Genomic DNA, 19820 nt, shown 5'->3' on the forward strand with positions numbered 1-19820 from the left:
GGAAATGCAATAGGCTTGTATTTCGGATGGACGCCCCAGATCCCCCGCCTCCGCGCTCTGTCTCGCGGGCCAGGTCTCGCTCTCGCGCACAATCCATGATCGCAAGCCGACGTGATTATCACATTGGACTCCTGCTCCTCTTGGCTGTCGTGGTCCTCTGGACATCGTCAAACTTTGTCACACAGGTACGCTTCACTCTTTGTGACACGCATTCTCCCTCATTTGGGACGCGTAGGACCTGTACGAAGACGGGTATGAGAAGCCCTTCCTGTGAGATCAGACCACCTCCCTCCGTTCTTTGTGCTCAACCCTGCCGTCATAGCGTCACATATCTCAACACGAGCTCCTTCGCGTTATATCTTCTTCCATTTCTTGTCCGTAAGTTCAAGAACGGACATCATGAGAACGGCCGGGCTGGTGGGTAGGTTACCTCAGCCACCTCGTTTGCCGCTCCACAGGCCTCTCATGAAGCCCGCAGCGCGCACGGCCCAGACCAATATCAGCCTTTGATGACAGACGCAGATGCTGTGGATGCTCTGGCCATCACGGTGAGCTCCGAAAGTAATGTCGGCTCACCGGCAGTGACCAATGTCTGCCAGGATACAGAGTTTGTTGGCGTGGAGGACCGCAGCGGGGTTGGCGAGGACGCGCCGCTCACAACCCAAGGCACTGCCCGTCTCGCGGTTCTCTTCTGCTTATTGTGGTTTATCGCCAACTGGACACTCAACGCATCCCTCGGCTACACGAGCGTCGCCAGCGCCACCATCCTGTCGAGTACGAGCGGTTCGTACCATATCTGCACCAGTCGACCCCCCGAGACTCCTTGATACGACCGCATCCAATCCAGGCTTCTTTACCCTCGCCATCGGCCGCATATTCCGTGTGGAAGTTCTGTCGTTGATCAAGATTGCCGCTGTTATCGCAAGGTCCGTTGCACTGTGGACCTTGCCCTTCTCTCCGTGTGCTCATCCCTAACTCTTTCCACAAAGCTTTTCCGGGGTGGTGCTCGTATCGCTCTCGGATTCATCACAGCCCGGGGAACCTGATGCCAACCCTTTGTCCGCCCGAGCATCGATTCTGCCCACATTGCCGATACTGGGCGACGCTCTCGCGCTTCTATCGGCGCTCTTCTACGCCCTGTACGTGACCCTGCTCAAGGTCCGCATCCGCTCGGAGTCTCGCATCGACATGCAGCTGTTTTTCGGCTTCGTGGGGCTGTACAACATCCTCGCCTGTTGGCCAATCGGTCTCATTTTACACTGGGCCGGCGTCGAGACGCTCGAGCTGCCCTCCACGGGGAAAGCAGTCGCCGCGCTCCTCATCAACGTACGTACTCCGTCCCACCCGGAGATTGGGCTCCGTGCCTCGCCCTCGCCGCTCACGCGCGGGATGATTACAGATGGTCATAACGCTTTCGAGCGATTACATCTACGTGATCGCCATGCTCAAGACCACGCCCCTCGTCGTCACCGTGGGCCTGAGCCTCACGATGCCCCTCGCTGTCGTGGGAGACTTTTTCCTCGGACGGCCCGCGAAGCTGCAGGTCATTGCGGGCGCGTTCATTGTGATCTTGAGCTTCCTCGCGCTAGGCGTCGAAGACTCGCGCCGAGCCGAGGGTGCCCTCATGGTCGAGGATCGATTGGGCCAGGGGAGGGACGGGGTGGGAGAAGTGCGACTCGAGGGCGAGTGTGCTTCCCTTAGGGCGGAAGCGGATCCATGTGGTGATGACATGTAAACCGGGCCTTCTCCTTATCCGGCTGATAGATAGACGGGTGGCCCAATGTGGTTTGTCCTTCGCCCGGCGATTGGGTATCGGGCATAGAGAGCCGGACGGGGATGAACATCGTGATTATTATGTGTGCGAATATGCGCTCAGCGCGGAGGTGTGTGTAGGGTACAGTAGACCGCGTATCTCCGGACGAGAGACGCCACGGGAATCGGGGAGACATACGCCGACCTGTCACATGGAAGTAGCTACGGGGCGGGGGGAACGATAGCGGTACAGAAAAGGACGGGACCATGTTCGGGGAGAGAGCGTTATTTGCTACACGTCTGCTGAGCGGCGGCGGATCAAGAAAGGACGCGAGAATGCAGTGAGAGGAGCTAATAGAGAGTGAGTGGGAAGCTGGGCTGCGAGAGCAATACATAGCAATAGAGTTATAGTGCGGATCCGTGGGCGCGAGTGCCGTTGATGTTACAGACAAAGATAGACCATTACCTGTGCATGCGCACGCCGTCCCTCACCGCGCGGCGACCGCGCCGCCGTAGAGCTGGTCTAGCTGGGCCTTGAACTGGTCCTCGACCGCACGCCGGCGGATGTTGCCCTTGGTCGCGGTCCGCGGGAGCGTGCCGGGGTCGACGACGAAGACGAACTGGGGCGAGACGATGCGCTCGTGCATGTACCGGCGCGTGTGGAAGGGCCGTATCCGGCGCACGACGTCGCGCCGGAGCCGCTCGCGGTCCGCCGCGGGCGACTTGGGCTCGACGAAGAGCGCGGGGGACGGGCGCCCGGAGCCGACGACGATGGCGGCGGCGACGAGGTCGGCGCAGGAGGCGAGCACGTTGTCCTCGATCGCCTTGGTGTCGCACCGGAGCGAGTTCTCGGACTTGATCCAGTCGTCGTTGCGGCCGCGGTAGACGTACCGACCCGGGCCGGTGCAGAGGAAGAGGTCGCCGGTGTGGTAGTCGCCGTCCGCGTGCCGGAGGGACGGGTCCGGGCAGTCGGGCGAGTCTGCGAGGACGATGAGCTCGAGCAGCTGCGCGTTGGCGTTGGCGTACGCTGCTTCGTCCACGGTGGGGTCGGCCTCCTCCGGATCGTCGATGGGCACGAATGCGAAGTGCGAGCCACGGACGGGAGTGAGGGAGTGCATGGCGTCGATAGAGCCCGTCTCCAGGTCCTCGTCGGGCGTGACAAGCATCGAGCCGACCTCGGTGTTGCCGTAGCAGTTGAGGAGCTTAATGCCGTTGGTGTATACCCACTCCTCATCCTCGGGCGACATCATGAGCCCAGAAATCAGAATCTGGTCCAAGCTCTGCAGGTAGGCAAGGAGCTTCGGGTTATGCCGCGAGTTTCGCAGGTGCTGGGCCAGGAAGGTAGGGAAGATGTTGATCCGGGACAGACCACACCGTTGGATCATGTCGACCAGCTCGTCAGAAGAGAATCCCTGTTGGGTGAATTGGACTGTGCACGAAGCGTGCTGGATCATCCCGGCGAGCATGAAAGACTGTCCGAAGTGGCACATGCTGCCCCTGTGGATGCCGGTACTTAGCATCATCCACAGGTTGCCGGCACTGACGGCAGAGTTACTCACATCCAAACAGTGACGTCCTGCCGACCGTCGCGAGACGACCTTGGGCGCATGTGACGGTTGATCTTAGAGAGCATACAGTCCCACCAGCGATAGCTGACGGGAACCAGCTTGGGGCGGCCCGATGTTGAGCCCGAGGTATGGAAGATCATGAGGGTGTCGTTCGCGTTCGTACTTGCCACATTAGGAGGCAGGGCCACTTCCAACGCGTCCGGAAGCGTCCGGGCGTCGACTGCGGAGTAGGTTGGCAATGGATGGTCGTTGAGAACCGGCGAAGCGTAGGATGCATCGTAGATCAGTGCGCGGCCATTGGACTTCTCGAGCAACTCGAAGATGATGTCAGGGTTGGGAAGCCGCAGCGAGAAGTACTGGGGGATGTAACCTGCACGCGCGATCGCGTAGATGTGGACTGCGTCCAGGTAGGTTACTCCGCCGAGCCTAATGGCGACTGGGGTCAGCATGTGAACAGGGACGGTAGGGAGGGGATCTAGCGCACCAGAGGCCGACGACGGAGCGCCTGGCAACGCCGTCTGCGGAGAGCGATCGTGTCCAACAGCGGGCGAAGGTCTCCACATCTTGCCAGAACTGCTGGTAGGTGACAGTGTCCCATTCAAGCACCTTGTCGCTATTAGGGCCGAGGCGCGGGAGACGGAAGGCGGGGGCGAGCGGCGAGCGTGTGGCTGTTTGCTCGAGGACGGTGAGGTGGGTGTGGAAGAGAGTCATAGGGAGTCGAAGGGTCGATGTCTGAACCTCGGAAGGTGAGTTGGCTGGGATCTGAGTGGGAGACTTATATAGCGAAGACAGCATGCATAGCAGTATGACCGAGCGATGTTGATGTGACCCGATGTTGGGGTGTCAATCTCAAACGCTGAGCGCATCGCCAACTTTGCGCTCATTGTGAGCGCAAATTGAGCAGAGAGAATAGGTTCCGACATACGGAGCCGCTGAGGCGTCCTGCGGCGATGGGGATGGAGAGGCGGGTGCCTGAACACGTCCTCGAGTTGTGGCCAACAGGCACGCGGGCGAATGAGGCTCGGTGTGCGGAGGAGAATGGAGCGTCATGGAGACTTGCCGAGTCAGAGGGACTGCCTTGCGGTCGAGGACGACGTGTACGGCGCCCCGACGCGGGCAGCGCCCCGCGCGCGGCCGAGTCATGATCTCCTCGTCTGCCCGCGGGCCTCAGCCTGCCTTTGCTGGAGCGTGCACCGGCCTACTGATCCAATCGCGCCCGCCGACCAGCCAGCGGGCTCTGACAGATGCCCGGCGCGTACGCGCGTGCTACCATCAACCTTGTCCAATACCCGCTGCCCAGCGCACTGCTCCGCCCTCGCCAACACAAGAACCGGAGGCCGGTAAGCCCGCCGTGTGCGACCGGCGCGACGCCAAGTCTTGCGGCGGGCCTGGAGTCCGAGGATGGGATGAAAAAAGTCTTCAGGCCTGCGGGGTCGTGGTCAAATGCTCGTCCCGCAAACGCACCGCCCGAGACACAGCACTCTTCGCGCTGGGGGCGTTTACGGCGAGCTGCACCGGGCTTGAACCCGGGTTCCTAGGCCCCGTACGGGCGCATGCGATCTGTCCGGGAACGAGTCAGGGATTGCACAGTCCGTCGTACTCGCATCCGTCCCCGTCGCCATCTTCTCCCGCTACACCCCGGCCTCGAGCCCTGCTTCGATGCCACACCGACGCGCACAAGGGCACCGCACTCGGTCCGCGGACGCCGCATTCACGGGCAACAATGAGAATGCCAGTTCACCGTGTACGTTCTCCTGAATGTGCCCCATTCCACGCTGTTGACACGGCGTGCTTGAGACTTGTGCGAGATGCTGAGGAGACATAGCCCGCAGGCTGCCTTGTGGTGGCGCGTGGCCCATGTGGCTCACCACGGGTGTGTGGCGTCATCGCGGGTAGACATAAACCTGCGTTTGTCCATCTACGCGCGTGCCTCAACTCTCTCAGAGATATGATGGCAACTGACTTCGGAGATCCAGACCAAACACAGCCGGACGTTGTACTCATTCTGGACAGATCACACCAGCATTGTGGTTTGGTTTGTAGAGGCCGTTTTGCTGTTTCGGAGGCTCGTGGAGTTTGGATGGACGAGGAGGGGCCGAGCTACAGGGGTTCACTCATCGGATGCGCATAGACTGCGTTGGAGGCCGGGAAGGCGTCGACCGGTAATTAAAACAAGTGCCGGAGAGTACGCATGGGGCAGCCACAGCAGGAGGAGAAGAGGGAGGAGGAATGAAGGGGCGAGCGTGCAGCAAAGAGCAGAGGGGATGCCATCGGACGGTAAATGAAGAGGGGACCGGGCTGTATCCTGCACAGACACCGACGAGGCAAGTAGCCGGAGCGAGAGGTTCGGGGCGAGCGCGAGCGAAGACGAGAGACGGAGAGCGGAAGGAGGGGCTCCCAACCAGGGGCTCCCGAGGCGAGCCCCAGGCGGGCCCGGCAGCAGCGGGCCGGGACAAGACGGATAGGCGCCCTTCCGGAAAGGGCCGGCGAGCCAGACGCGACAAGGCGAGTCGAGGTCGCCGCCGTGCTCGCTGTCGGCCTCTCCTCCTCTGCCCCCCGCGCGCCCTTTGCATGTCCGCCGACTCTCTTCCACCCCCATCGTAGCATCCCCCTCGTGCCCAGGTCCGTCCCCCCCTTCCCCCGCCGCCTCTGCGCGCGCTGACATGCGTCCAGCTGTCGACGGCGACCGGGCGATCTCGCCGTCCCGCCATCCTGGCTGTCCATGCACCGGAGTGCTGGCCGGGACTTCAGGCACCTCTCACAAGCTGCTTACGCCCTTCTCGAGCGCACGCGTATCCCTCCTCGTCACATATGCATTGTCGCCAAGCCTCTACATTCCACTCGCGGGAGGCTTCATCCGCCAGCTGTAGCAGCCAAACTCAGCTACTCCCGTGTATCGACCCCCACCCCAGAGGAGATCGAAAGCAGCGCGTTTCGGGAGGATGTCACGTCTGCCCCCACGCAAGAGGACACTCATCTCAATCTTCGACCTCGAGCAGAGCAGGAAGGGTTCCAAGACACGCCCTCACACCAACTCCTGCCTCCATCGGAAATTCTGGACTGCCTAAGCGAACTTCATGGGGGCAAGCCTGCCAAGCTCACCTTGGAGAACTTGCGCGAGGTCAAGGCTGCTTACCCTCTCCTAACGTTTCTTCGCCATCATCGGGATGCGTCCACGCTGGTTCTTCACCTCCTAGACGTCGACGACACCACTCGGGCGTTCCAGATGCTGAAACTTGCCACGGAAGTCGGATGCGTTTTCCCAGACCAGTTCTACAGTACGTATGCGGGACGCTTGGCAAGATCGAAGAAATGGCGCAAGGTGTTGGATTTTGCAGACTGGGCAAAGCGCCGGCTCCGGTACACCACAACTTCACTGTTGAACTGGCGTCTGCAGGCCCAGTTGGAACTTCAGCATTACCCTCCCTTCGAAAACGTCGTCGCACTCTTCCAAAAAGAGCGTGTCATGCTTTCCCGCTTCACATATCACCTCCTTATCACCATGAACATGCGCAATCACGATCTTTCAGCTGCTTTACGCGTCCTAGAAGCGATGGCTCAAGCGGGAATGAAGGTCACCTCTCAAACTTGGATGGTCGTCCTACTCGGATATCGCACCCTTGGACTCAACCCCGTTCTCAAGACACAGGCTTTTGCCGCTCTAGAGGAACACAGTGCCGACGAAGTCACCTCCCGTTTCATCCTGGTCGAACTCGCCGGATTGATGCTCGACGCGGGAGATCTGGACGGCACCGTCCAGCTCTTGTCTTTAACGCCACTAATATCCGACGTCCTTTCCTTCGCCCCTGGGGCAGATTCCATCGCTCAAGAAGGCGCACAGTTTCGCCTTCCAGATGCTGTGACACCCACGTACGGCCCGCGGGGGCGAGGCATCAAGATTTACAACAGACTACTTGGTCACTTCGCCCGTCACGGTGATCTAGAGCGCGCTATCCCTGTCCTCCAGAGCATGCGCCTAGCAGGTGTTGTTCCCGACGTCGATACGGCAAACGCTCTCGTCCGCCTATACTTCGCCGCAGGACACTTCAACGATGCACTACACATAGTTGCGAGCGCCCTTGCCGGTGTACCTTCCTCTCTCGCTCTCCTCTCATCCCTTGGATATTTACCTGCGGCCCCACCTCAATACCCGACGTTTGCCGCACCCACACCCACAGTCGACCTGTTCAACAACCTGTTGCGTGGGATTCTTCCATCTCACGGACTCCGAGGGCTGAGCCAAGTTCTCTCAATCATGAAACTCGTCCAAATTGACACCAATTCCACTACCGTGACGCTTGTCCTACAACACGTACAGCGACACGGACTTGCAGGATACCGCCCCTTGGTCAAGATGGTTCGCAAGCTGATGTCCCAGGGCGCCACCCCTACATTGCAGCAATTCCACGTCCTGCTCGCAGCGTTGATGCGCGAAGAATACGCCTATACTCCTCCCGGAGGTCTTCCCACGCTCCCTGTTTCAAAGTCGTATCCCACAAACTTCCATGGGGGTGATGGGCCGGAGTCTTGCAGTGATGAGCCTGAGGAGCTTGGCCTGCAAACGACCATCAGCACACTCAGTCGTCCTAGACGCGGCCATCTCCTCCGGCCTATCTTGCAGTCCCTTGGGGCGCGTCGTGTGCGCTGCGACCGGGCGAGCTACGCCATGCGGATCAAGCACGACGCTCTCGTCCTAGGCGACATGGATCTCGCCACTAAGACATTGCGCACGATGGTCGACGCTGGAATGCAACCCAACCTCTTCCATTACGGCGCTCTGATCGAGGGCTACGTCGCAGCAGGTGACCTGGACGCCGCGACCGACACCCTGGCCGCCGCTGAAGCCGCTGGCGTCCGCCCCGACGTGCGTACGCACACGATCCTCATCGCCGGCCACGCCCGCCTCGCGCACCCCGCCGCCGCCGCGCGCGCGTTCCGCACGATGCTCGCGCGCGGCATCCGCCCCGACGTCCCGGCCGTCGACGCGCTCGTGGGCGCGTTCGTCCGCGCGCGCGCGCGGGCCGCCGCGCGAGACGTCCTCCTCCGCCTGTGGCCCGGGGTCGCCGGGGCGGACACGGTGCCCGCGGACGCCAGGCAGCTGCCGCTGCGGCAGCTGTGCGCGACGTTCCGGGCTCTCCACCCGGGTGCGAAGGGTGGCAAGGCGCGGCGGCCGGTGCGGTCGGTGTCGCCCGCGACGCGCGCGGCGCTGTCTCGCGTCACGGACGAGCTGCTGCGATCGTGGGGCGAGGCGGCGGAGGGGGGCAGCGGTGCACGCGGGACGCGCGCGGGCAGCGCAGCGGGGCGTGGGGCGGGGTCGGGAGGCGAACCGGGTGGGCGGAGTGGGAGCGCGCGGGCGTTGGGATGCGGCGGCGGGCGCGATCGCAGTGGCAGGGCAGGCGGAGCAGGGTCGGCGGGAGGGCCTGGCCTGCTGCTCCCAGGAACGGGCGCGGGCGCGGGCGTGGACGCAGGGTCTGAGTCTGAGACGGGCGCGGGAGAGGCGGAGGGGGATGACGCGCGGGTGTCGATACGTAACGGTAGCGCTGAATGCGATGGCGCCCCAGCCGGGTGTTAATCTTCTGTGTCACTCGCGGCGGGACAGGTACAGCATCTCGAGCGTGGTTGGGACCCCGGTCGCTGCCTCTCCCTCCGCAGGTTTGGGGCACACTCCGCGCGGCGGGAGGCGCTGAGCACGCTCCGACGTCCGCGGTGCGGACGCTGGCTTCGATCCGCTATGTCATCGCACGGCAGCGGTGGAAAGTTTGGTGGTCACACCGGCAGGTGGTCCATGTGGACGACGACCATCGTGGCCATGGCGTTCGTAGCGGCGCGCGCCCGGTTCTAGATACAAAGCTTAGAGTAGTCTATACAGAGCGACAGGGATAGCATAAGCCAGCATAAGCTTAACAGTAAGTTAATCATACATCCAACCCCCAGGGTCGCTCCACCTCGCCCCCAGATACGTCTAAGTATAATCATAATGGTGTGCCATAGGAAGCATCGAGAAGGCGGAGGGCGTCCCGGACGCCGTCCGCCATGACCTCTCGCACACGCTGCCGCCCGCACTTGACGAGGACGTCGCGGGGAACCAGTCGAGGCGGGGAAGCGGAGCCTGAGTGGCCCCGCGAACGTTGCCGCTCGTGGTAGTGCGCGTGGGGGTCGGTCAGGAGGATCGGCTGGCTGTCCAGCTGATGCTGGTGCTGCAGCTGCAGCTGCAGTTGCTGCTGCTGCTGCGCGGCGTACGGGGAACCGAGCCCACGCTCCGGAGTGATGGCTCCTGGGGCAGGGCTGATCTCGACGCGCGGACCGGTGCACTTGGAGCGACGGGCGACGACGTCGGCGAGCAGGGCGAGGTCCGTGAACGCCGCGTTCGGGTGGGACTTGATCTGGCGCCAGGCGGCGTCGCAGGAGACCGTCTCCGGTGTCGACAGCGGCTCGGACATGAGCAATGAGGAGGTGAGTTGCGCGGCCGGGCCCACCGCCGCGTGGAAGGCGAGGTCGCCGCCGGTGTGGGCGCAGCCGGCGGGGTTCCCACAGCACGCGCCTCCTGTCGCTTTCGAACAGCTGCCTCCGCCCATTTCGGACGCGCACGGGCAGTCCTTGCACGGCGAGGACTCGGCGACGGACTTGCTGATCGCGTCGCAGAACGCCTTCCCAAACGCGTCGTCCGCGCAGGCCGGGCAGTTGGAGGGATCTCCGGTGCAGCCTGGGATCTCCGGCTCTGGAGGTGCGGCGGTAGGGAGGGTGATGGGGAAGATGGGCTGGAAAGATGGGTTGGGGGCCCGGCGCCGGAGGGGAATAGGGGGCTGATAGGCTGGGAGATTGTCGAGGATGGAGGGTTGTGGCGCGGCGGCAATAGGCGAGGCGGTTAACGAGGTGGAGTTGGGATGGTCGGAGAGCTCGAGCTTCATGGCGGACTGGTTGGACATGCGCTCGGCGACCTGCTGGAGGGCGAGCTCGCGGCAGACGCAAGGCGTGTTCTCGTTGCAGAAGCCGCAGTCGAAGGAGTCGAGCGGACCGCCGGGCTCGAAGAGGCTGGTCTTGCCAGAGGTGGCCATCTCGAAGATGTTGCTGAGACCGAACGCCTGGGGGAATAGCGGGGCATCGCGCGCGGACGGCATCGGTGAGAAGCTGGAGTGGGCTTCTGAATCGGCCGAGGAGAGTGCGGAGGGAGAGGAGGCGTAGGACGCGGGCGGATATGGGCTGTGGACGAGGGTGGTGAGGGGATCAATCGAAGCCCGGGCGCGCTTCTTCGCGGGAGAAGGCACCGAGTCGTACATGGGTTGGGGGGAACAGTCGTCGCGTGGCCGTTTGGCGGGACCGCGGTCGGCGTCGTACCTGGCGAGCTTCTCCTTGAGAAGGGCGTTCTCCTTGCGCAGCTTCTCGTTTTCCTCCTTGAGCCGTTTCGCGATGTTCTGGAGCGCGACGTTGCGCTCAATGTCGCCCTGCTCGTACTGCTGCACGCGGGCCTGGAGCTCGGCGAGCTGGGACTGCTTGCGCTCGCGGAACGCGCGCTGGGCGGCGCTGGGCGGGGTGGTTCAGACGCAGGAAGGAACGGACGGACGAGGATGCTTACCGGTTCTGGTTGCGTCGGCCCTTGGCGTCTGTCTGTGGAATGCGCGCGGTGAGAATCGCGCGTGCACGGACGACTGGCGACAGGCGTACCTCGTCCGAGGGTTCCACGGGCGGCGCGACGTCTTTCTTCGGTTTGCGACCGGGCCTAGGCTTCGGAGGGATGAGCCACTCCTTCGAGGCTGGGGGGACGGGTGAGCGGGCGCGGTGAGAGGGGCGGTGGAGACGGACCGGTGGCATAGAGGGTGGTGGAGGAGGAGGGCACGGATGCGTCTGCGACGGTGGAGGAGCTCATGGTGGGCGTCGGGGCACGCGGCGGGGGCGGGAGCGGGAGGCGGGATGTCGGGGCGGTGGGAGGCGGAGGGCTTTAAGGGCGTGAGTGGGGGAGATCTCTGGCGGCGGGTTAACTGATTAGATAGGGCGGGGGGCATCTCCCCTTTTATTCGGGCAGAGATGTGAACGGCGCCTCGGCAATCTCGATTCACAGGCGCCTTGACAATCTCCCAGCAGTCGCCACCCTCGTGGCTGGGGACCCGCAAAGCCGGACCTGGGCACGGCGGCAGCAGCCCCGTCTTGCTCGCACCGTCGCATTGACAGCCGTTCCTGTCGTCCTCGGGCGAGCGCACGGACGGAGGCTGCTCCCGCGACGGAGCCTTCGCCGCCGCCGGCTCCCACTCCTAGCCCCCGCCGCCCCGGCCATGCGTCGTGCGGGCACCCCACTGACGGTATGGGTCGTCTGAGCATCAAGACCCAGAGACGCGGGTGGGCGAGATCGCGCGCCCGATGGGACCGCGGCCATTCGGAATTGGACGAACAGATGGCGCCCAGGCTCGCTCTGGCGCGTTGCTCCGAGCCTTCGTCGTGGAAACTCTTCCAGCTGCGTCTCCAGACAGCAATTCCGAATCGCTCTGTGATCTCCTCCTGATCCCACAGATACCCATGTCACCCTCTCTCGACCCATCGTCACACCCGTCCCCGTCCCGTCACGCCCGGAATCGGCCCTTGCCCCCGACCGCCATCGGCGTTCGCCCCGCCCGCCCACAATGGAAGGCGTCGACACCCGCCCGCGCGCGTCTCCCCGCCTCCAGTTTCTCTGTCATCCCAGGTCATCCGCCGCCAGCCCGCGTGCAGCGACACCGCCGGCCACTTTGTTCGCGGCCCCGGTGTCTAAGCCGCGCGCCACTTACGGCCGACGATCACACATACGACATCTTGGCTGCCACCGCCTCGCCTCTCCCTCGTCCGCGACCCCCCTGGCCATATTCAATGCGGCGCGCTCGCTACCGGCTATCTCTTTCTCTCGCGAACTATCCCCGCGCGAGAGCCCGGTCGACCCCGGGAGCATCAGCACCCCTCGATTGTCCTCACAGCCGACGTCTGCGTCCGCCCCCCGTCCGGGCACGCGCCCGCGCATGTCCCTCTCGATCTGTCCACCCACGCTCCAGCCGGACGTGCGCGCCCTGCCCCAGCTCTGTGCTTAACCGTGTGCGACACGCCGGGCAGTTCGTGACGTCAAGCAGGTGTGCTCCCCCCCGTACCGCTGTCGTCTCCCTGTCACTCACCGTCACCGGTCCTGAGCAGGATCGCGTAAGCCGTCCGCACTGTCAGGCTTTGCTGTTTCTGCGTCGGCGGTCCGCGCCTCCTCCGCCGCACTTGCTCCTCCTCCCGCTCACCTTCTCTCGAGCCGCCTCCCTGGGCCCCCGTCCTCTTCAGCAACAATCGGCGTGGCGTGATCCGGCGTGCATAGCATGGCGTATCTCCCCGCACCCCTCCACGCGCGCCGCGCACACGTCGTCCAGACGGTCGCCCGAGCCCGGCGAAAGCGCTGCCTGCACCGGGAACCCGCGGCGCATTCGATCGATGTCGTCCCCCGCGGACGTCCTCCAGCGCGAATGTTTATCCTTTGTCGCGGCCCCAAGCCGGCGTGTGCACCGCGCCCTCCATGTGCTGCACCAACACGACGGCGTATGGCCGTCGGTATGATGCGGTGCCGTCTGCCTGATGGGCTGTGATGCTCCTCCTTCCGTCTGGCGTCGCTTTCCGCCCGCCCGCCTTTCCTCTTTCTCCTCGCCCGCACTCGTCCTTCTTTGATCCTGATCGGCCCTTTTTCGCAGGTCGCGCACCGCAGGAGGAAGCCGGGAGAAGACTCGCGACCCGTCCCCTGCCCTTCTCTGTTCCGAGTCGCAGCTCGGGAGGAGGCGGAGTAGGATGCCAAGACCGTATTCTCCGCACCTGCTTCTCTTCTTATGTCTCTTTTCGCGCGTGCCTCTTGACAGATATGCGCCGCCTGCCCGCCAGGAACTCGGTGGATTAGAGCGCGCGCGCCGGGGTCCACCTTGGCGGCCGGAGCGCATGAGTCGAGCAATCACTCGAGAAGCTTTGCATCGCGGCCGCGCCGTCTGCTATCACCCTCCCACGCCCTCCCCCAAAGGCGATCTGCCACAAACGCCCGACGATCCCTCCCCGCCTTCACATGGCCAGGGCCGTACGGTATACTTATCGCTGCCCAAGAACTCCGAGTGGTTCGGGTCGCCGTCCGAGGCAACATCCCAATGCTCCTCGCGCAGGACGGACCGTGTGCCGAGGCCCGGAGATGATAAGTAGGAGGCGACGGTGGGGTCAGATTCGCGTCAGACAGCTAATCAGCAGCAATTCCAGATGTCCCTGACGTTCAGACTGACACAGGACGGTGGAGCGTTCCGACAATTCTGATACCTCGCAGGGGGAGACGCCGAACCGGACCAGCAGCGGACGTCAGCGCACTGCGTGTGCAGGTGGCAGCGGCATAAGTACGCCGATCGGGAGCCGGCAATGCGCATTCGTACGGTGGTAGAACGCGGTGGCGGATGGCCGTCGTGCTCATGCGGGCGCCGAGCGTCGTCGAAATATATGTCTGCTGAACGCATGACTCGCCTGAACTACGGGGCGCGGCAATGTGCCGCTCAGACGGTGGTGGTGGAGAGCACATTAATTGGAGTGGCCTGGCTCGATCGACGACCAGGCACTGGGCGAGGATATGGAATTGGGACGAGACCCCACTCTACCGAAAAAGAGCCGACTCAGATCTCAGACGTCGACGTCGGGCGCAGGGAGCATGGGCGGCTGATTTTGAAGGATCGGCGGACGGTGAGGGCCGGCGGCGAGACATGGTCGTGATGCCCTCGCTGTCAGTCCGACAAAGGACAGAGCGAAAGCGGACAAGCGTCGGCCCACCCCAGACGCCATCCACGGCAGACACGGCAGGAGGTCCAACTTAGGCGGGCTGAGCACAGTGGACGCGTACCGCCACCTGCCTAATCGAGCAAGCGCGCCTCCTCCCTTCTATTTTTGGCCCGCGCGTTCCTCCTCCTCCACTCCCACCATCCGCCCGCCTCACGTGTCCCGCCCCCGCCCATGCTGCGAGCTTCAAGGCTCGCACGTGGACCCGCGCATAGGCCCCGCTCAGACTAGCTCGCGGCAGCGCAGATGTCCCGCTCGTCGTGCTGGCTTTCTTGCGCGACGACGACGCCTCCATCTCTGCAACTTTATCAGTCCCCGACACACGTGCGATGTCTTCTGTGCTGCCGCCCTCGCCGTCGCCCGCACGGCTGTCTGGCGGAGGCCGCCGGGCCTGGCTGTATTCCTATCGCGGGTGCAGGCTTTGATGTCGGGCGGGCCATATAGCGGCGACGCCCTCCACGCTGTCCCTCGCGCCCCCCTTGCTCTCCACGCCCTTCACGATGTCTGCTAGCCCCACCGAGAAAGCGCGCGAGGCGGACGTCGACGCCGTTTCCTACGACGGCGCTCAAGCCGCACCGGCCGTCCACCCTCCGCCTGCCAAGACCCAGTCCTCGCGCCGGGCTGCGATGAGCGCGTACATGACGATCGCCGCCGCCGCGTTTGGGCTCATCTCAGACGGATGTGCGTACCCACACCCTCCGCGCTCAGTCTCCGAGCCGACGAACAGGACTTTCCCGGGCTCCGACAGACCAAAACAATCTCCTGACAATGGGCAACGTATGTCACTCTCTCCCATCCGGCGCGAGTTTCACCCGCTGAGATCTTGGCGCCCGTCACGCTCTCACCCGGCCGTGACGCGCGCAGGTGGTGTTCAAGAAACTGTATCCCACCTACTACACGTCCGACGTCTCCACCCGTGTGTCCAACGCACTGCTCGTCGGTGCGCGCAGCCCCGATTCCATCGCTTCTTTCGCACCCCTCACCGACCCTTCCCAGGCGCGGTCCTCGGCCAGATCTCGGTCGGCCTACTCTGCGACAGAATCGGCCGCAAGGCCGCTCTAGTCGCGACCACGCTCCTCATTGTCGTCGGCGCGACGATAGCCACCGCCTCGGGTGGTGCGCATGGCAGCGTGAGCGGCATGTTCTGGTGCATGACCATCGCCAGAGGCATTACGGGAGTGGTCAGTGCCCATGACGTCGCCTGTCGTTCCGAACGCATGCGCTGACCGCCAATCTTCTTGCACTGCGGGGCCTCCAGGGCGTCGGCGGAGAGTACCCGGCTTCTTCGACGAGCGCGAGCGAGGCCGCGAACGAGAAGATGCTCAAACAACGTGGACCGGGTTCGTGACGCTCTCGTAAACGGCTAGTGCGAGACTACTGACCCCTCGCCCCGGCCAACACAGTGTTCATCATGGTCACGAACTTCGTTCTCAGCGTACGTGTCCACCCTCCTCGGAGCTGGTCCCGACCCCACGCTCACCTCGGACCGAACTCTAGTTCGGCGGCCCCTTGGCAGTCTCTGTGTTCTTGATCGTGCTCTCGGCTGCGGGAGAAAACCATCTGAACACAGTCTGGCGTGTCTGCTTCGGAATCGGCATCCTCTTGCCGCTCACCGTGTTCTATTTCCGGATGCGCATGCTCACGACGAAGCTGTAAGTCTGGTCTCCTTGGCGCAAGGCCTCCGCTCAGGACGTCGGTACTGACTGCGCGCGCGCGTGGGACAGGTTCCGGAAGGGTGCGATCAAACGTACGTCAGATGTCCCGGGTGCAGTGTGCCCCGGTGGCGAGAGATGTTCACGCACTCTACAGGACGTGTGCCCTACTTGCTCGTGGCCAAGAGATACTGGCGGACGCTCATCGGCACCTGTGGCGCATGGTGAGTCTCAGGGTGAAGCTCGCAGCGTAGGGTGGTCGCTAAGCGAAATGTTAGGTTCCTCTACGACTTCGTAAGTGTGACCGCAGGCGCGAAACCCCGCGTGGCTATTCACCGACCGCGCCGCACGCCGCACAGGTCACGTTCCCCAACGGAGTGTTTTCGGGGACCATTATATCGAGCGTGATCAAGAACGGCGATATCAAGCAGACCGCCGAGTGGCAGCTGCTCCTCGGTGCCATCGCCCTGCCAGGTGATGCATGCCTTGCTCCTGCGCGCGCAGGGTTGCTCAAACGACGTGAAATCCAGGCGTGTTCGTTGGGGCATTGTTGTGCAACAGGCTCGGTCGGCGGAACACGGTGCGTGGCGCAAGGTTCCGGCATTCTAGCCGCGAGGCTCACAATTCGGAATGACCGTTTCTAGATGATTCTGGGGTTCAGTGGCTACCTCGTTTTCGGTAGGTCGGAACGGATTTCGCGGGTCGCTTGTGTGCCTTCGAACGGCGAAATTAAATGCATTCGGCAGGGCTGACGATCGGGCTCGCTTATGAGAAGATCACGCACATCATCCCCCTCTTCATCATATTGTGAGTCGTTCGTTGGAAGCCGGAGGCACCCCCGGCGTGCTGACACCGGGAATCTTAGTTATGGGTTGATGCAATCCTTCGGCAACTTGGTAACTCTCCACACCCTGTGCTTCTCCAGGCGGACCTGGCACATGGACTGAATTCGGAATGAACAGGGTCCTGGCGATATGCTCGGTCTCGTCAGCGCAGAGTGAGTACGGCACCGACGAGCGAACCCGCAGACTGTGTCTAAACTTGTACCTTCTAGATCGTTCGCGACTCCTGTTCGGTGAGTTCTCGCCCCGAGCACTCCGGCGACCTAACGCAAGCTAAGACCCCGTTGACAGCGGGACGTGCTACGGGCTGTCTGCTGCGATCGGCAAGACGGGTGCGGCCATCGGCACCCAGGCTTTCACGCCGATTCAGAACAACCTCGGCAAGAAGTGAGCGGGTCATGTCGGGTCCGCTCGATTTCCGACTAACCCCCGCTTCCAGGTGGACGTTCATCATCGCAGCCATCTGCGGGGTGACCGGCATTTTGGTTACGTACTTTTTCGTGCCGGACATGACTGGGATCGACCTCGCGGACGAGGACGAGAACTTCCTCAAATACCTCGCCGAAAATGGCTGGGAGGGTGACGTCGGTGACGACGACGATTTGGTGGAGGAAGATTCGTCGAGCGAGATTGTTGAGAAGAAGGTTGAGGTCTAGATTCCTAAAATGCCGGGTTTCTAAGATTAGGAAGTCGGGGACCAGGGTAGAATGACGTTGTATTACGACTCCAGCTACGATGATCGCGGGAGCCAGCACCGGTCTTCTCTCCGAGCCGGATCAGTGTGCGCACGGCAGGGCAGGTTCGCATCTGCTGAGCATTCGGAATAGCCGAGTAGGAACGAAGCACGGGCCCAGAGTCTTTGCGGTGCACGTAAGAAGCTGGTATCCAAGTTGTGTAGACGCCCTTCCACGCGTTCCTCCGCCACCACCGCAGGCGCCTGCGCTCACCTCTCGACCGCGACGCCTGCTGCCCATGTCGGTGGCCCTCCTGCGCCAGGCCAGACTCGCACGCGCACTCACACTTCCCTCACGAAACGCCGCCCGATGTCGACGCTCAACGGCATCCACAGCGCAGCCACGTCATAGCCCTCTCCTGCCCTTCCCCGCGCCCTCCTCCCCTCGCCCCCGAGGCTGGCCCGAGCCAGCCGCTCCGTCCACATGACGCCACCGCTACGCCCAAGGAGCGACGACTGCGATCCGCGCTCGCCGAGGACGAGGAGCCTACGAGGACGACGGGCCGGCGGGGGGCGAGAGCCCGGTGTTCTCCCGGATCCAGTCCTACCTCGCCGAGCTCCAGGAGTCCCCGCCCGGCCAGCCGACGCTCGCCGACGTCGACGCCCTCCGCCCGCAGGAGCGTCCGCCGCCGGACTCCCCGGCGTACGCCCGCGCGTACGCGGCGCAGCTCGCGGCGTCCAGCGCGCGTTCACCAAGGACCAGCTCCGCCTGTTCCTCGAGCAGGCCCTCGGCGCGACGCCGCACAGCGCCGCGCGGAAGCGCAAGGTCGACTACGCCGAGTCCGTGCTCGGGGCGCTGTGGGGGTGGCCGTCGCTCGGCCAGGTCGAGCGGAGTAGGCGGGACCGGACGGAGGTGGTGAACGAGAGTGAGTCCCGCCGTGCGTTCTCGGGGGTGCTCGTGGGCGGGCGCGCTGACGGGTGCGGGCAGCGTTCTTGCTGGAGGGTCCGGAGCTGTTCTTGGTCTGGGAAGAGGTGAGCCGGCTCCTTGCTGCCGTCGCGCGTCCCCTCCTCACATCCGCACCGCAAGATGGGCGGACCTCCTGCGCTTGTCCCGGAATACGAGGTCCATGTGTCCCTGCAGGCCAAGCCGCTGGGTCTAAGGTAGAAGGCACCGCACGGCCGTCACGAAGCTGTCCGAAGAGCTTCGGCGCGGAGATCGGTGCGTCCCATGGTGTGTATCGTTCGCGAGCGTGTCTAAGGCGTCCATGTAGGCCTTCGCCCGGGAAGTGATCGAGGTCCCGAAGCCCCTATCTCCGCCATCCCTTGAGCGAATATCTCGCCTGTGCTGGGCTTACGTCGAACCTGTTCCGTCCTCTGCTGGCCAGGTAGGAAGTTTTGTACCGTTGCCAGTGCGCCCCCTTACATGTCTCGTCTTTAGATGCAGTGTGCGCCAGGGATCATCGTGGGCTTGAAGCTGCAAGCGCCTCATCCAACGGACCTCCTCGAGGTTCGTTCAAGATAGACATCCAACGCTGATATGTGCTTACAGCCCTCATAGACCGAGGAAGAGACGCAGACTCCGGTGCTGCTGCATGCTTCGAGAGAGCCCAGTTCACCTGATGCAGTGCTCCGTCTGAAGGAATACGCGCTGTTCCCCCATCTCACTTCGCATCCTCTACCCATCGCTGTCAACGCCGGTGGCACTTTCCGTGTGCGTCGCGTTGGGGAATGGCTTAGCCCATACATGCGTGACGGCTCCGACTCCGAGCCGCTGGCCGACGAAGGCCGTGATTTACTTCTGATCTCGGGGTGCGTTCATTCATTTGGAGTTCGGCTATTTTTGCTTATATTGAGCGGTCGTCTTTTATTAGAAAGTACACCCGTCTAGACAGGCTCCTGAATGCATTCTCCGACACCATTACGCAGTCGAAGGTTACCGCGAAGGCACTGTAAGCGAGCCATGTATGGCGCCTATCTGGAATCTGACCTTGGCCACAGGAGCGGACACATACTCCTCACCGCGCAAATCAGGAACGCAAGGACACACTGGTACCGCCACTGACAGACCAACATCCCATCGGAAGATTGCCCAGTGGATCTCGAGTAATCCTGTGAAGATGACATTTGTCAGGAGTGAGGTCCCACGATCAATGGCGTGCTCGTCGGTCTAAATGACGCTCTTGACTTTAGCGTTCCTCTCCCGCTCCTGAGCACGTCACCCCAACAGCAAAAGGCGACCCACCGTCTAGTCTATCACTCATTATCGACCTCCCACGACCTCCAGCCTCGGGACGGCAATCCAACCAGTTTTCCGGCATCCCCCGGCGGAAGCTATCTCCCTGGAGGTCGATCTCACGGCTATCCAGGAAACGAGGAGGCAAGTGTCGTTTCGCCACCACTCGTCACCATCGGTCTTACCTGCTGCCTGTGGATGCAGATCCTTGCGACGACGAGCATTTGACACCCCAACGTCACGGCGGGTACCCCACCAGTTGCCGATGCTCGCTGGAGTCCAGGCTGCGGTGAACGTGATGATCCCGGATAG

At 63.1% G+C, this 19820-nt stretch overlaps 5 protein-coding genes across 5 annotated transcripts; 3 read left to right on the forward strand and 2 right to left on the reverse strand.

The window, feature by feature from the left end:
* Positions 1-26: 26 nt before the first annotated feature.
* On the forward strand, positions 27-1735 carry BXZ73DRAFT_39765 (uncharacterized protein; the record flags this gene model as incomplete). The annotated part of the gene is made up of 8 exons (XM_048018449.1): positions 27-185; positions 236-270; positions 323-421; positions 479-581; positions 645-783; positions 848-926; positions 990-1326; positions 1400-1735. The coding sequence occupies 8 exons, from the start codon at positions 27-29 to the stop codon at positions 1733-1735; spliced, it is 1287 nt and encodes a 428-aa protein (XP_047882461.1).
* A 505-nt stretch (positions 1736-2240) lies between these two features.
* Positions 2241-4031, reverse strand: BXZ73DRAFT_87067 (acetyl-CoA synthetase-like protein; the record flags this gene model as incomplete). The annotated part of the gene is made up of 3 exons (XM_048024409.1): positions 2241-3249; positions 3312-3746; positions 3805-4031. 3 exons carry the CDS (start codon positions 4029-4031, stop codon positions 2241-2243), a joined length of 1671 nt encoding a protein of 556 aa, XP_047882462.1.
* A 2011-nt stretch (positions 4032-6042) lies between these two features.
* Positions 6043-8892, forward strand: BXZ73DRAFT_96603 (uncharacterized protein; the record flags this gene model as incomplete). The annotated part of the gene is made up of 3 exons (XM_048027115.1): positions 6043-6598; positions 6659-8587; positions 8882-8892. The coding sequence occupies 3 exons, from the start codon at positions 6043-6045 to the stop codon at positions 8890-8892; spliced, it is 2496 nt and encodes an 831-aa protein (XP_047882463.1).
* A 400-nt stretch (positions 8893-9292) lies between these two features.
* Positions 9293-11184, reverse strand: BXZ73DRAFT_73716 (uncharacterized protein; the record flags this gene model as incomplete). The annotated part of the gene is made up of 4 exons (XM_048021934.1): positions 9293-10841; positions 10894-10925; positions 10983-11071; positions 11121-11184. 4 exons carry the CDS (start codon positions 11182-11184, stop codon positions 9293-9295), a joined length of 1734 nt encoding a protein of 577 aa, XP_047882464.1.
* A 3562-nt stretch (positions 11185-14746) lies between these two features.
* Positions 14747-17258, forward strand: BXZ73DRAFT_87069 (MFS Git1p-like glycerophosphoinositol permease; the record flags this gene model as incomplete). Its single annotated transcript, XM_048024410.1, has 19 exons — positions 14747-14789; positions 14857-14885; positions 14973-15048; positions 15105-15289; positions 15367-15448; positions 15512-15543; positions 15606-15760; positions 15833-15855; positions 15918-15984; positions 16039-16054; positions 16120-16234; positions 16291-16340; positions 16405-16438; positions 16507-16567; positions 16626-16656; positions 16723-16757; positions 16815-16835; positions 16894-16989; positions 17042-17258. The coding sequence occupies 19 exons, from the start codon at positions 14747-14749 to the stop codon at positions 17256-17258; spliced, it is 1368 nt and encodes a 455-aa protein (XP_047882465.1).
* Between the last annotated feature and the right edge of the window lie 2562 nt (positions 17259-19820).

Source organism: Epithele typhae, assembly GCF_022376455.1.
Source record: "Epithele typhae strain CBS 203.58 chromosome Unknown BXZ73scaffold_3, whole genome shotgun sequence".
Lineage (NCBI taxonomy): Eukaryota > Fungi > Basidiomycota > Agaricomycetes > Polyporales > Epitheliaceae > Epithele > Epithele typhae.